The 15,238-nt window shown below is 47.3% G+C and overlaps 2 protein-coding genes across 7 annotated transcripts in view; both read right to left on the reverse strand.

The window, feature by feature from the left end:
* Positions 1-6,381, reverse strand: part of sgip1a (SH3GL interacting endocytic adaptor 1a) — a 50,971-nt gene extending 44,590 nt beyond the window's left edge. For all 4 annotated transcript variants that reach the window (XM_048977561.1, XM_048977563.1, XM_048977562.1 and 1 more), the window contains exons 1-2: positions 6,223-6,381; positions 770-910 (exon numbers count right to left, since the gene is read on the reverse strand). In XM_048977561.1, coding sequence (XP_048833518.1) covers positions 770-812 — 43 coding nt within the window. In that variant the 5' untranslated portion in view covers positions 813-910; positions 6,223-6,381. The remainder of the gene's footprint in view (positions 1-769; positions 911-6,222) is intronic.
* Positions 6,382-7,775: 1,394 nt separating this feature from the next.
* Positions 7,776-15,238, reverse strand: part of pde4ba (phosphodiesterase 4B, cAMP-specific a) — a 90,138-nt gene continuing 82,675 nt past the window's right edge. For all 3 annotated transcript variants that reach the window (XM_048976115.1, XM_048976116.1, XM_048976114.1), the window contains 9 exons: positions 14,486-14,579; positions 12,654-12,832; positions 12,276-12,374; positions 12,001-12,165; positions 11,687-11,786; positions 11,438-11,592; positions 11,225-11,347; positions 10,854-11,036; positions 7,776-10,758 (listed from right to left, as the gene is read on the reverse strand). In XM_048976115.1, the coding sequence (XP_048832072.1) occupies positions 10,402-10,758; positions 10,854-11,036; positions 11,225-11,347; positions 11,438-11,592; positions 11,687-11,786; positions 12,001-12,165; positions 12,276-12,374; positions 12,654-12,832; positions 14,486-14,579 (1,455 nt within the window). In that variant the 3' untranslated portion in view covers positions 7,776-10,401. The remainder of the gene's footprint in view (positions 10,759-10,853; positions 11,037-11,224; positions 11,348-11,437; positions 11,593-11,686; positions 11,787-12,000; positions 12,166-12,275; positions 12,375-12,653; positions 12,833-14,485; positions 14,580-15,238) is intronic.

Below are 15,238 nucleotides of genomic sequence, written 5' to 3' on the forward strand. Positions count from 1 at the left end.
ACTATAAGCAGAAGCTCTGAAAACATTAAGTGAAGGTGAATCTACCGGCAACGAAAAGTGAAAAGCGTCTATGTGCTAATCTGCGTCTTAGTAAATCATGACTGAACAGGGGCTACGAATGAAGATTAAATCACTCATTAAGGTTTCAAATGAAAACTGCTTCAAATTACATCCTTACAGTATTTCATCGCTTTGCTTTAGCTAGTCGAGTATCACGTTTCTTAATAGGGGTTTTTAATTTAATATAAAAAAGGCACAATGCATTTTCTAAAGTCATGTTTGTTTCCCTTCTGGGGAAATTTGTAATGAATTCTTAAAGTAAGCCAGCCTTTGGCAGTTCCTGAAACAGCCATTAGGTGGAGCCCTGCTCATACGTATTGCCAGCAGCTCCTGACAGGAGGGAGGAAAGCAGGCTGGTGAACACTGGGCTGTTTCTGGGTGGCTCAGATATCCATGTCTCCAGTGCAGTGCTTTTCGAGTTACTGCATTGGGCTGCAGGCAAAAATAAATAAATAAAATGGGACCTAAACGCGGGTGGAGGCGGAGAGAACACAGCTTGCTGACCTGCTTTCATACCTCTGCTGGAAGGATAACCAGCTCGCACTGTCACCTTCCATCCGAGGGAACAAAAGATTAAAAAAAGAATGTAGCGAGCATCGCAGCAGCGCACTGGAGGGCCGCAGTGCTGTCAGAGAGCGCTGGGCACATCTGTCAACGTTACGGCGGCGGGGAACGGCAGGCAGGCGCAGCGGGAAAAGGCACGTCTTACCTGCGACGATACGGAACCAGCCGGTGCAGAGTTCCTCTGCCATTTAGCGCGGCGCCCAGGGGGTGGTGCTCATCTCAGGAGGTGTGGAGCGGAGGGGGGGGGCGATGGGGTCCAGGCTCAAAGGCGCAGCGGCGGGAAGCTCTAGGTGGAGAGACGAGATGGCGTACGAGTACTGTGACTCCCGGCTGCGCGGCGCTCAGAGCTGGGGCAGACACACCCACATGCACGCGCGCGCACACACACACACACACACACACACACACAGGCGCGCCGAATCCCCACAGGACCTGCGGAGAATAGGGAAGTGGACAGGGGGGCCGGGCCACAATCTCCCGGAGCTAGACCAGTGCGTGCATGAGGTGTGGGGGGGGAGGGGGGGGGAATCACTTACATGTGGTTGATTAAAAGCCTGTGGGGACTCGCAACTTCCCTTTTTCTTGGGGCGGGGGGAGGGACACAGAGTTAATATTAAAGAATTAATAAAGAGTAAACAATACAGCAGGAGCAGTGAGAAAGCACTGGAGCTCTATCACGGGAACCAATCGGTGATCATTATTTAATAATCACAGAACGTTCAGCTCTGATTTGAAGAGCGTTAATAAATGCTCCATCTCAACATTTTCACTTAAATAGTCGACGCTTTTATTCAACGCAACATACATTTTGGGAAGTAGGGTAAAGTCAGTCCCAGATGCAATAAGGGCCCAGCTGTGAAATCATACTGCCAACCCCGGGATGTGAACCAACGACCTTCCGATCACAATCACAAAACTCCTAAACTGCTGAGCCACACAGTGCCCTCGTTCTAGGTAACATCTCAAAGGAACGTGACCCAAGACTCAAGGGCCTCACGCAAATTTACCCCCAAAAAACGGCTCACCAAATGGGCAATGATCAGCCGCAAGCAAAGCAGGATATGAGGCAGGGGTGTTTACCGCCGCTCAAAATAAACATCTGCACAGGGCACCCGGGGTTTGGGGGCCCCCTGCTGGCCATAAACATTCACTACAACATGGTGGGTTTCGAAGCTACTGTTGGAGCTCAGAAACTACAAACTCACCCCTGCCTCTAAAAGACAAGTGTAATCCCAAAAGCAAGTTTAACTCAGAATCAATGTAATTCAGGTAACTAGGGTAATGCAGAATCAAATTGTGACTGGTAATGGAAGTGCAATTCAGGATGAAGTGAATCCAAGGAGGTCTTTTTAACGTCTCAAATACTGATCGGTGATTTTGTGCACATCTATCTGAGTGCGTGTGACCGGGATCTCATTAAGGCAAATTCGTAACCCCAGATTCTGGGAATTCATTTTGTGAAGGTGGGGCTCAGGCGGTAAGGGGATTAGCCAGACATGAGGGGAGGTTACATCATAGTGAGCTGTAAATCCCATAAACAGACTCAGAGGGCGCTGTTTCCTGGGCAGCCATGTCAACACCACGTGCTGGGGTGTTGTGTCGCTCGGTAGGGTTTGGGATCTGCGCCCGTGTCTGGAAGGTTGTCAGTTTGAATCTTGTGGCTGGCAGAGTGATCGTATCGCTGTTGGGCCCTAAACCCAGCTGATCTGGGGGCCGCCCGACGCTGGCTGATCCTGCTCTCTGACCTCCAACTCAGCCCGCTGGTATAAAAGCACCTGATAAATAAACCTAGCGCAATGCTGGGAGCCCTGCAGCCAATCGGCTGCTTGCTCGCCCGCCGAGCAGGAAGTGAGTCACGGGCTTGGCAAGGCAGCCTGGGAAAGGATGGTGAGGCACCTGTGCGCAGAGCACCCTGCAGAGGGCGCTGGCAGCGTGAAATTAAACATGGCAAGGAAACGCTACGAAATGAATGGGAAGCTTTAATAATTACGCTGATTCGCAGGGAGACGATCTGGAAGAATCAAACGAACGCCTCATTCAGCACTACTGTAAGGTCAGTGATTTTACCTTTGATTCTTCCCAAGAATTATTAGTTCTTATCCTCATTACATACATCAATGAGAGAAAATATGTTTGCGTCCTATAAATTCACTTACTATTACTTCCCGATTTTCCCATAAAATATCCACTAGAGGGCGCAGCAAGACTTCGTAGCTGACCTTTACCGAAATTTGCTGCTTCAGAACACCGCACACGGTTTTTGATTGCAATAGCTTTTTAATCATCAGTACCGCACAAAGTAAATCACTTCGTTCACCATACAGTTGAATATCATAAAAGTAAATGTTTATGATTATTATTGTTACGTTTTTGGAACAAAAAACATTACCTGATCATAAAATTAAAAAGATAATCATTCATTGTTTCACATTGCCCATTATTTCAGCCATAAGATTTTTTTTTTATAAACTTTCGTTTTATGCCCTGTTTATATTGATTATCCACACTTTCATATAGAATGTGATGCAAAGACAAACAGCAAAAACTTCCAAATCAGCACAGACAGAAAAATTCCAGAAAGACAAAGCAGTAATCATTTAAGAACAGGGCGGTCCAATACAATCCCGGACCGGATAAAGGAACCAGATAAGGGATGGAAATGCAGCCCGAAACCACAGAAGATTCATAATAAGCCTGAGGCTGTTTAAAATGCAAGGGGCGGTATGGATGACAGAGTGAGTTAAGGTCAGTGCCAATGAGACCTAAAAGCACTTTTAGTGCTCCTACATACTCCTACAAATGGGAAATACTCATCATCATTTCACCAGTGACTTTTAGTGTTAGGATGGACGAGCGTGTTATTTTAACCGAGCTGAGATCAGTGTTGTGCTTACTGCCGGGGGTTTTCCTTCGATTAAATAGAGGTTAAATCATACATACGACACGCCATATGCAACCACGTATCACGCGGGGAAGTACAGCACGATTAAAGCCGGAGAGAAACAAACGACTGCATGACTCCCTTTCCAAAAACACTCCCATGCGCTTCTAGCAGGTTCCGTAGGCGACGGCACGCCCCCTCTAAAAAATCCCAGTCAGCTCCAGCGCATTTTCCTGCTGGTTTTCCCCTCGATCATCATCATCTCCACAGTTCCGGCGTTACGTCTTGCACTGGCCGCCGTTCAGGCGCAGCCAGACCGCAGCGTGCGCATCGGCGGCACGGAAACCGCCCCCCGCGGACGCCCCTGAGTCATATGGCGGCCGGCCATCCCCCCCGCTCTCCCCATCTGTCCCAGAACAACCCGTCGCCACCCCGATTACTGGCTTTAAGCCCGTCAACACACACTACCGGCGCACACAATGTTATGATTTGGCGTAAGGGGGAGGGGGATCGGTCTTAAATAAATACTAAAGTTACGTTTGGTCTTATCTTCGAGGTGACTTAATCTCCTGCATAGCAAAGCCTGAATAGCTCCGCTTCTGCGCGCCAGCGCCGCCCCGCAGACGCCCACGTGACTGCACGCGTGTCCCGCGCGCCGGGAGGTTCCCCGTCAGCAAACGGCAGACCGCGTCCATCCTGCCATAGTCCATATCGCAGCTGACCTTCTGCCCCCAGCTTTCCACTGCATGCTGAGCTCACACATTTCAGCCATTTCCACAAGAGCGCGTCCATACTTACAACCAGGGCTGCAGCTAGAAATTAACAGCCCCCTGACAACGTCACCTTGCTCCTCCCTTTTACGTGTTTAAGGGCCCCTGCAAAGTGCCGATCCCACTAACGCAAAAGTATACATGCCTATGCGTGCCTGACTACAAATGACCAATAAGAATGTTAAATATGCACTGATAACTTGCACTTCAACCCCAATCACCATTGTCATTTATTAACTACTGTCTCACTTGCGTGTTACTGTGTGTATATCAAGGTCATAGGTTTGGTTTCAACATTGGTAGGGATCAAATCAGCCCCCAAGCTCCCACACCTCTAGAGACATGTAACTCCCACAGTGCTGGCAGGGACATGTCCTTACCGTCCATAGCCAAATCTACACCCAAGGAGGGTGTGGGCCTGTGTATTTTATATTACATAACACACACACACACACACACACACACACACACACAGCTCTGGAGAAAATTAGACCACAGCAAATTTTTCACCCATTTCTCAGTTTATGGACATGCATCTCTGTAAAATATACATTTTATACATGCTTCTTTATGTTATGAACGCCTGTTATGAATTGCCCCAGCGGTGTACTTTGCACCACATAATGTTTTGCATTCTTATTGAAAGTCACTTGATGTCATCCTCCGGTATATGAGGGACAGCCGGATAAGTTAACGGTCATCCTACTGCTCAGTGCCGCTTAGAACCTACTGCTCAGTGCCGTCTTCTGCCAGCAGACCCATGATTAAACCAGGATTTAAACAATGCAGTTTTTTTTTTTTAAATACAGAATGGCCTCAATTTTTTTTTCCCCAGAGTGCTTTCTCTCGCTCGCTCTCATATATACACACACACACACACACACACTATTTATTATTCTTTATCGTTGCATACTGTTTGATAGATGTAAGACTGATTTTGAATGCTGCAGCACATTCAGCTACAGTTTGCTCTCTGAACTTCGATCACTTTCTAAAGATGTAATGGCATGCGTTAATTTACACGCTTAGCTAGCTATTTAGCTAATCCCAATTCTGAGCAAAAGCTCAGATGTTAGAATGTGGACAGGAATCAAAATGCATGATACAATGAACCAGCTACCACCAAACAGGATAAGACAAACCACAAGTAAATAAGATCCATGAAAAGTCACTCTCAGTGAAGATCATTGTGAGTACATAAGCAGCCTGTCGGTTTAAATCTGACAAAACCTGCCCTCATTATGATGCGTTTACAAAAAAAAAATCATATAATTACCTCATGTAAGTGTTTTCCTTCAAAACACAGTACAAATAATTGCACCTTTTATCCAGATAATTGACCAGAAACACCCCAGTAAAATGTTGATCCACAAACAGTACAAACATGTTAAAATGAGTTTATTGTTTACACCACTGTAAGTTTACTTAAGTATAATCCTACTAACTATACTTAAGTTTAATTGCATCTGTACACAAAAACAACTAAAACAAAACAAATGAAGAAACTGTTGCTTTGAATGTCCACTAAGCAACAGGATAATGATAAAAACACGAGTATTTTCGTTTTAAACACCATTATAAACACACTAAGAAAAGAAATTATTCTATTAACTGAAACTAGACCTGGCTCCAAATGTGTAAAAACAGCAATTGAGCTGTTGTGTATCACGGGATACTTTCAAACAAACATCAAGATACTTTATTTACTTGACATTTATACATGATACTCCGGAAATATTTCTTGATATGCACGTATCCCGTTTTGCTCTTCATGACAAACAGTTTTTTCGACGTGATACTATCAGAAAATGGCACAGAAAGTTATAACAATGCTCATTTGATTTAGTTTTAAAAGAACTTCACACACGCCATAGAGTTAATAAGGAGATCATGCTTTGATCTCTAGGGTACGGACCTGACCCGGATTTAGGAGATTGGCTTACTTACCCTTTTTTAGGAAGCTCCTTGGAGATGCAGAAACTGGAAGGGTTAAATAATAACCAAAGAAATGCTGAATATACAGGTTTACGCTACGTCTGTAAATGAGCAGTGCGCGAGTTTTAAACGCAAATCAGGACTCAGAACGCGACTGACGGCGTCGCCCATCAGCGCCCCCTGCCGGTGGCGGAGGATCGGTTACACGAAGTCAGGCCACTGCGCTCTTAACTGGTTTTATGAGTCGGTCTGAAAGCACCCCCTCCCCAATCCCCGGAGCGACTTCAGCACTAACTAACCGGGATTTGGGGACATTGCTGTGCCACTATGCAGTCAGCCGTCAGCAATAATGAAAGCCTGATACACTTTCCCTCTGATGTACTCCGACAGCCAAATGTCTCCGTTAATGGCTGTTGCTTTGCCAGTGACCTGACACAAACTCCAACTGAGCGTCTCTTATTACTACAACCGGAGAGCATGGCTCCCCCTAGGCCACAGAGGGCTACAGAGAGCTGGTTCAGGAAATAAGGGAGGCTGGATTGTCCATCCATCCTTCTTCCAACTCAGGGGCATTTCTAGCTATTGAATACACACACACACACACACACACACACACACACACACACACACACACACACACACACACATATATATATATATATATATATATATATATATATATATAATATTCGACGCTATATCCCCGATTGATCTGATCTAACATCGCCCATGTTCCAACTGCTTATTCTGCTCAGAGTAAACTGAAACGTTCGTCAGGCAGGACAAGACACAAGGCTGGGATACACCCCGGACAGGATACTATAATACATACACACTATGGACAATTTAGAAACAGCATTTAGCCTATATAGCGGTCTACCCACTGAGCCGCAGTGACCCCCAAAGCTGAAATCTGTCATTAGGAAGGATGCGATATGGCAGAAAATTGGCTTTGTATCCTGTGCGTTGCCGTTGGCGCCACCTGTCGAAACTAAAGTGTTTATTATCTCCCTAAACCAGATCGGCTTGTGCACGTATTGTTAGTGCCCACCCAAGTCTGCAAGGAACGGAGGGTGTTTGGCGCTGGGGGAGGGAGTTCTGGCTCCACACTGAATTTGCAGTCGTTGAATGTCATTTCTGCAGGATGTGGGAGGGAACCGGACCACACACGGTAATATTTAAGGTTGAGACAGATTCCAGTGGCTGCGGGGTGAACACCATAATTACGGTGCTGTATTTAAAGCCTTCGTGGAAATGTGGGCTGCAGTGGCTATGAAACAGGAAACATTCTCAGAAGGTTGCTGGCTCAAGTCTCTAAAGGGGTAACGCACTTATTTCACCAGTACATAGAAAGATATAGTATAGCTGTGTAAACGGTTTAAAAACCAGGCAAGGTAAAATGGTTAGGTTTGGGGTATATGACCATTAGGGTTATCCTTGCCTTTCACACACAGATGATTTCCTGATAGTCCACGCATAAGTATTCTTCGAATTATTTTATTTTAGACGTCTATATCATTTCAAAAGTCAAAGAGATTGGTAAAAAAAAATACATTCAACGGAAATGTATTCATGCTTTTTTAATCAGTTCATAGAAAAAGTATATGATTTTTCTGGACACAATATACAATACTATACCATACATTGTGTGAAACATTAAATATTCACCTGAAACAATGCAGTATTTAACAGACATACACACCCACTGGGCATGCAGATTTGACTACTTCTGGTTAACCATCCGGGACGCGATTTGGACCGAAAGTTTTAACACGGAGTACAGAGTTATACCGACAGTTTGAGTAAGAATATAACAAAAGAAGATGTTTTTCTTTCGCCACTTCAGCACAAGAATTATGCATGTTCATAATTTACGGAGTTCACGTCAGCAGTCATTCTTACAGCCAGGAAGTAACTCCGTGCCAAGCGTCTTTTTTTTTTTCTTCCAAAAACCGTGGTGTTTCTCAGAAGCGAGAGACTTATGGAAGCTCCAGCCTCTTGAAATTGTTCCCATCGTTACTGAAGGTGCTGCAGTGTCGGAGTTTAGATCGGCATCGTAAGAATTTTAGCAACCAGAATGAGGAACACAGCTCTACCCGGACCGTCCACGTGTTCCGCGAACCACGTGACTGTCCTCTCACGTGATTAACTTCGCCTTCCAATTTCAGCAGAATGGTCAGGACCCCCTTTCGTATGGTGCAGGATAGACAATCGAAAAAGTGTATTTTTCCTAAATAAAAAGACTCGCAGAACATTCTACACACTAACATCACCCATCAGAGGCGATGCCGGTGCATATAAATTAAAATTCATTTACAATGAACACTATAGTATTTACAAGCTAAGGTAAATAAATACACTGTTATAAACAGTAAAGGACAAATGAGTTCAGGTGCAAAGCAGAGGTGCGGACTCGAAAAGAGAGTCTCTCTCTCTCTCACACACACACACACACACACACTCACTCACTCACACACACACACACACACACACACACACACACACACACACACACACACACACACACACACACAAGGCGGCATGAAGCGATGTGTCTTATTGAGTTTAAACGCCACGTGACAAAGGCAGCCGGGCTGAGCCGCAATTTCAGTACCTCCGCCCACGACAGCGGGCTTGATCGGCGAAATGACGAGACGGGAAACTTCACCCCGAAGTCTGGCCCAAAACTCCCTACCATCTGCCAAAATGCGATTTGGGATGCTGACCTACGCCCAATTACTCCGGCTTTCCCAGTTTCAACCTAGTTTAGATGGTGGGCTTTTGGTTTCGTTTAGGTGATTGTTTTTTGGTTTAGTTCGGATGGCATCTTTGTTTGGTAGCATTTAGATAGTTTGCTGCTTCTGACCAGACTTTAAGGGAAGTTATAGATGCAGCCAATCAAACCTTGATGATGAGAAAGCAGAAAGAGGCATGGCATGCATGAGGACATCAACTGCCAAATGTCCCTTTTCAAAACCAAAGAACAGCCTATTGGTCTTTGCCGACTTTATTAGTTCATCGTATTGCCTCAAATTATTCACAAATAAATGAGATTTGATGGATATGATCACATTTTTTTCTCGCATTCTGAGAAAAGCTGACTATAGGGACCTGGGAAGACCTACTACACCTTGAGTGTTGTTCAGCATCACATTAATGATAAAAACAGTCAACTTTCAGTTTCAATAAATAGTGAGAAATATTGCAAGGTCCTCGATTGTATGCAGCAGTGTTTAGATTGCTAAAGTGCTTTTTTTTCCCCCATCATCAAGATTTGAGTTGGAATCATGAGAAAAATGAATCGGGTGAAAATAATATTGATGTCTTCTCTATATATCTATAAAATGAAACAATGTTAATGAATCCCAGCAAATGTCTTAGTCTTACGGTATTCACATCCATCTTCACATAGATCAGCAAACAGGCAGTACACATAACTGAAATGTTACACATCCTGTGCTCCATCTGAAATGGGACTTTCAATTCCAATGTAGTGACTACGTTGAAAACTGAAAGAAAATCTTGGTGGGTGTCTCTTTGCCGCTGAATTACTCCCATGCCTGTACGATAGAGCTGATATTGCCCAATATCAGTCAGTAGGAAGACTGAATTCTCTTTTCTGATTTTACAAAAGGATTTCGCTGATGAGCTTCCTGGTGTAAAAAAACATCTCACTTACAAAGCGTGTTCAATAAATAAAAAAATCTAAAAGACAGTTGTAAAAAAGGCACACGGTCCTCAGACAGATTTTACAGAAATAGTGAAACCATTTCTCTGTACAAATATCCTTTGCTCATTAGATCCATGTGCTACTTCGCAATGTTCCTCTTCCGACAAAAATTTGTCTCTTGGTACAAAAATCTCACTTTGGCGACCGAGCCGTGGCGTTTGGCCATCTAGCGTTCACGACCGAATCCCGTCCTTCGTCTCTACATCCGGCCACTCTATCAGGTGCCTATCAGTGACAGCCTGAGGGCTCCCTCAACGTTCATCTCAAAAACCAACCCCCCCCCCCCCAACTTCTGGCTCAGAGAAGTAGTGCGGCAATGACGGGGGGGGTGGGGGGGTGAATGGTGGCGGCTGGCCGCCTCTGGCCAAAAGTCCAGCCCTGAGGCTCCTCAAAAGCAGGACCATGGGAATTTCTCCCAGGGGACAAAAGACGTCAGCAAGAGCTGGGACTACGGCCCACACCTATGTGTCCACGGGTGAGGCTTCCTGCGTCACGATCTCTATATGGGTGGGCGGCAGAGCTCCTCCAGCATCTTGGCTGTCGCAGAAGTCCAGTGGGGAGTGAGCCTCACCCTCACCTTCCTTCTCCGTTCCCTCGGAATCCTCCTCCTCCAGCGTCAGCTCAAACTGGAACTTGTCTCCACCCCCATGACCGTCCTTGCCCTGGTCGTAGAAAGGTGGCGAGGGACTCTGAGGAATCATGCTCTGGTACCAGTTCCTGTTGTCCTCTAGCGTGTCCAGGATGTCCTGGGCATCAGGGTGCACAAGGTCTGCCCATGTCTCCCACAGAGGATGCACGATGTAGTCGATGAAGCCCACCTGTGAGATGAGCATGGTTCGACATTAGTTGTCTGTTCATCAGTACTCTAAAAGCCATTCCCTCTGTTTGTTTGCGCCAGGGGATGGATACCCACCTGGGATTTCTCCACAGAGGCTGTGTGTTTGTCGCACATGGGGCTGATCTCCATGCCCCGTTCCCGCTCGCGGTCACCCTGGTGGAAGAACTCATCCATGATGCGGTCCGTCCACTGCCGGTACAGCTCCAGGGATTTCGTGGGGTTGCTGAGGTCTGCGCAGTGAACCATGTTACGGAGAACCTGTTGGTCAGTCAATGAGAAGAAGAGCGGAATCAGTTTTCAAGGCCTGTCGAAAAAGACCTTGAGGAAAAAAGCTAAAATGGCTTTGCCAGTTCTCGATAAATATTGCATTAAGCTATGAGGGATAGCAGAGAGAAGCACCTCTAGTCTGACTTGTGTCTTTAACGGAGATCAGAGAGAAAATATACCTGTATCCTGTCAGTATAGTTGTCCAGCAACAGTACTCCAGAACTCGTCACCTTCTTGGTCTCAACCATAGTCTTCAGGTCCGCAAGCAGACTCATATGCTTGGACATGTCAGTTGCCAAAACCTTGGAGGACACACATGGCCTCACGTTAGAAAGGAGCTTGGCAGTTGACACGGATGACCATGGAGTCGAAGATGAGTAGAGGTCTCATACCATGTCTATGACCATCTTCCTGAGGGACTGGCGTTGCTTTTTGGTGAGGTTCTGGAAGATGTCGCAGTTCTCCTCCTGCAGCAGTTTGAAGCCCACAGCAAGGTGGTGGTTCTCCAGTACTGACTCGTCGTTGTACATGAGGGCCAGCTCTGAGTCTGGAACGAAGATGCAAGCTGGTGAGGATTTCTGACAGGGGAAAGACCAGGAAGCTTGCCGCGGACTGGCGGGTATGAGAAAGGAAATACTCACTAGTGTTGATTAAAAACTGATTGGATACCCCGGGGTGGTCCACGTCGTGGATGGCGGCGGCAAAAATGGCAGCAAGGATTTCGAGGTCGGAGAAGACAGCCTGAGATAGGAGGAGGAGGAGAACGGCCATATTAGTAAATGCAGACGGCAGCAGAATTCCAACTGGGAGGAGCCATACATTGTAATTAGCTCAAAGACCAATTAAAAGACTCCTAAGTTACTCATTATACACCAAATTAGTTTATTTTTTTGTATCAATTTTTGTTTCTCAACATAACATAATTGCTTGAAGAGCAAGGGGAGGTGGTGCTCACATCCAGGGCAGGTGTGGACAGCAGGATATGGGTGGACTGAGCGACGTCAGCGGCATGCAGGCTGTTGTGGTAGGCAACGTCCAAGTGATAGTGATCCTCTAATGTCATCATGTAGGTCACAAACGTGTCCGCAGGGATCTTGAACGTCTTCAAAAGGTCTCTCTCCTGACAGGCAAGGTGAAATGAGTCAGGGTGCCAGCACAATACAACCCAACCCTAAGTGTCCTCCAGAGATGTTTTCCTGGAGTGTCTAGAGTTTTGGAGATGGTACTCACCTGAAAGATGGCATACATGATGCAGGTGAGGGGCCTGCTCTGGGAGTACTCAGACACCGTGAAGATGTTGAGGCCCCACCTGTTGAGGTTCTCTAGCTCCTGCAGATAAGAGAATAGGATGCTTAAGTGCCGGGTCTGGGGATGATATCATCTCCTGCACTGACATCAGGAAAACCTTCAGGAAAGAATCTACAGGAAAATCTGGTTTGACTTCCAATGCCAGAGAGCTATCATGGGATCTACCCTCTTGGAGTTGGCCATGGAAGGACAACCTTGTATCTGAACACTTAGGTGCACTTAAATGACCCTGAGAAAGGTTATAAACTCAAAGGTCCTCATGGAATTTACTCTGCTGGGTGGATGAAGACCAGCTCCTACCTTGGAGAGCAGGTCCTCCTTGTCAGTTTTGACCCCAAAGCGGGAGATGCTGCAGTTGGAGAGGTTTGGTCCGTGTGTCACCTTCTTCACCCCGCTGATCTGGGTCATGAGCTGCTGCTTCTTCTTCTTCTCCCGGGTTTTTGGTGTTGGCGACGGGATCTCAACGTCGTTCTGCTTGTCTGAGGAAAACGAGAGAGGGTTAAAAGGTGCACACTTTCACTCAGCTGTAAACAAGGCTCCTGATGCCAACTAGCCACCGCATCTTGCTGTTTTTTTAACACCAAACCTAAGACCTAAATTTTGACTGCGTCCTGACCCTTCCTCACTCTTCCTCTGACCTTTATTTTTCTGCAGTTAACAAAGACTACCTTCCTCTCCTTCCTCGATTTGGTCGTTTGGTACATCGAGGGCAAGAAAAAAAGTCGAGAAGAACCTTTAAAAGACTGAGGCTGCTCCTTGTTTCTGTTAAACACCATGAAACAAAGGCCTTTTGTTTTAAGATCTGATTCCACGTCTCCCGTTTCCCAAAGTGACGTCAATGGTCTGTCGCCAGATAAGAGCCATAACACTCTACACCTGTGAATTCTCCATTTGAGAAAATACCACGCCTGCCCCCCCCCCACCACCAGTTTGAGCAGACAGAGACATCTCGAATTCTTCAGTGTGAACTGCAATGGTGCGGTTTCACTGCAAGCTCAGTTTCGGGTGGGGGGGCTTGGCGACCCATGGGACGTGCTGGAAGGGAAATGAAGTGCAGAAACTGGCCGTGTGAGATAAGCAGAGTGTTCCTCATGCTCTGGAGCAGCTTCCTACAGTAAAGCTTCCTCCAGTGAGCTATTCATTACTCTGATTCGGATAATTCCTCAAGCAAGGAGCACACTAACCCAGTGGACAGCAGCCGGGTCCCTCGATTTCAGCCAGAGAATCATTCCCGTGACTAACGTCGGCACGCGGGTGATGTGGGGTCTCCATGCCGATGGCCTGAGCTAGCAAACCACCCCTCTACCCTGCCGCTGGGCCCCTCTTGCCACATTAAATACGAATCTGTCTCCCCCCTTCCCGGCTGCAGGATGACCCAGATGCAAAGGCAGCTGCTTTTGTCTTGCAGGGCACTGCACGGCGCCCCCTGTTGGCAGTACCCAGAGCGTGCCAAAACGACGCTGTTTTCCTGTAAGCCACCATCCTAATCTTATCATGAAGTGGCAGATAACCAAGGCACTGCTCTTCACTGACTATGCACTGCATGTAAATTTAATGTAAATTAATAGTAAGATGTCATATTAGATGTTTTGCGGAATCATATATGTTCGGATACAACATTCCAGAGCAGCTACGGACAACTGGAATGTAAACAAACAGCATTTTCTTTTTACTCCTGAGGTGGGAAATTTGATGGATTACAAGCGATAATCAAATCTCCCATCGATGAGTTCATTTCCAATCTCTAACACCGCACTCAGCATTAGCCAATCAAAGACACGTGACATACAGTGACACAGTGATTCACCGTGCGTATCTGTCTTATTTACTTGTGCTATACGGAGTCTGCCTATGAAGACTGACAGAAACAGGATGGTTAAGTGGATAGGTGGCACCGCCGTAGAGTGATTGGCGGGGTGTGGATAAATCCCCCCAAAATGGGCTAAACTCAGCTAACACCCTGTTGGAGCCTTCAGGCCCCCGTGGGTGTGGGGGGGGGGGGGGAGATCAGAGATGCTGCAATAAACAAACCCTCCCCCAACTCCAACAAAACTCCCGAAGCTGTATGGAGCAAGTCCCTGCCCGCACATCCCCTGTGTTACCCCTGTGTTACCCCTAGGGGGCGTAGTTACCGAGGAAGGTGTTGGAGATGAACTCGGACACCTGGTTCCCGGAGCGGCTCATCTCCGACAGGTGCGTCAGCTCCCGGTTCAGCATCCGCTTGAACTGAAGGGAAGGAGAAGAGAGACGGTGAGTATTTATTTACGCTCTGAGGATTTACATGGCGGCGGATTCCCACGTCACGAGCATGACGGGCGATCCCTCCGAGCGTGGCGACTCCGCCAGACTGGCACTGCGTGCGAGGACGCACCTCACCAGTCTGCAGAGATCAAAGACGCAGCCGAACGCGCCCGCAGCCAGCGTGCACATGCATGCAGCGCTCTGGGGTGTTGTTGACATCGGTGGGGACGCCTGCGCTACATCGTTCCACACATTTCCACTCACCTACCCGCCCCCCCCCACCCCCTGCACCGGAGCTGCATGTCTGCAGATGAGAGCAGCACGGAGGTTCGCATACAATAAAGCCATTACTGCATCCTCCCTGCCCCCTCCCCAGTACCCTTACGCACCTTAATGTACCCCCACGACACGGACAGCAGGTAGTTCGCCTCGGGCATTTTGGACGCCGTTTTCCGCTGGAGCCTGCGGCTTTCCGCCCCCCAAGGGGAGCCTCGTTGATGGAGATCCTGGGTGCTAAAAATCCACCACCTCGCTCACCCCCCCCCCCACCCTCGTCGCGGGGCGATTAGTGGCGTAGGAAGCGGCCGAATGCGGCGTCCCCCTCTGCAGGCAGCCCGCTCTTCACCCCCATGTCCACGGCCGGC

Source organism: Brienomyrus brachyistius, chromosome 15, assembly GCF_023856365.1.
Source record: "Brienomyrus brachyistius isolate T26 chromosome 15, BBRACH_0.4, whole genome shotgun sequence".
NCBI lineage: Eukaryota > Metazoa > Chordata > Actinopteri > Osteoglossiformes > Mormyridae > Brienomyrus > Brienomyrus brachyistius.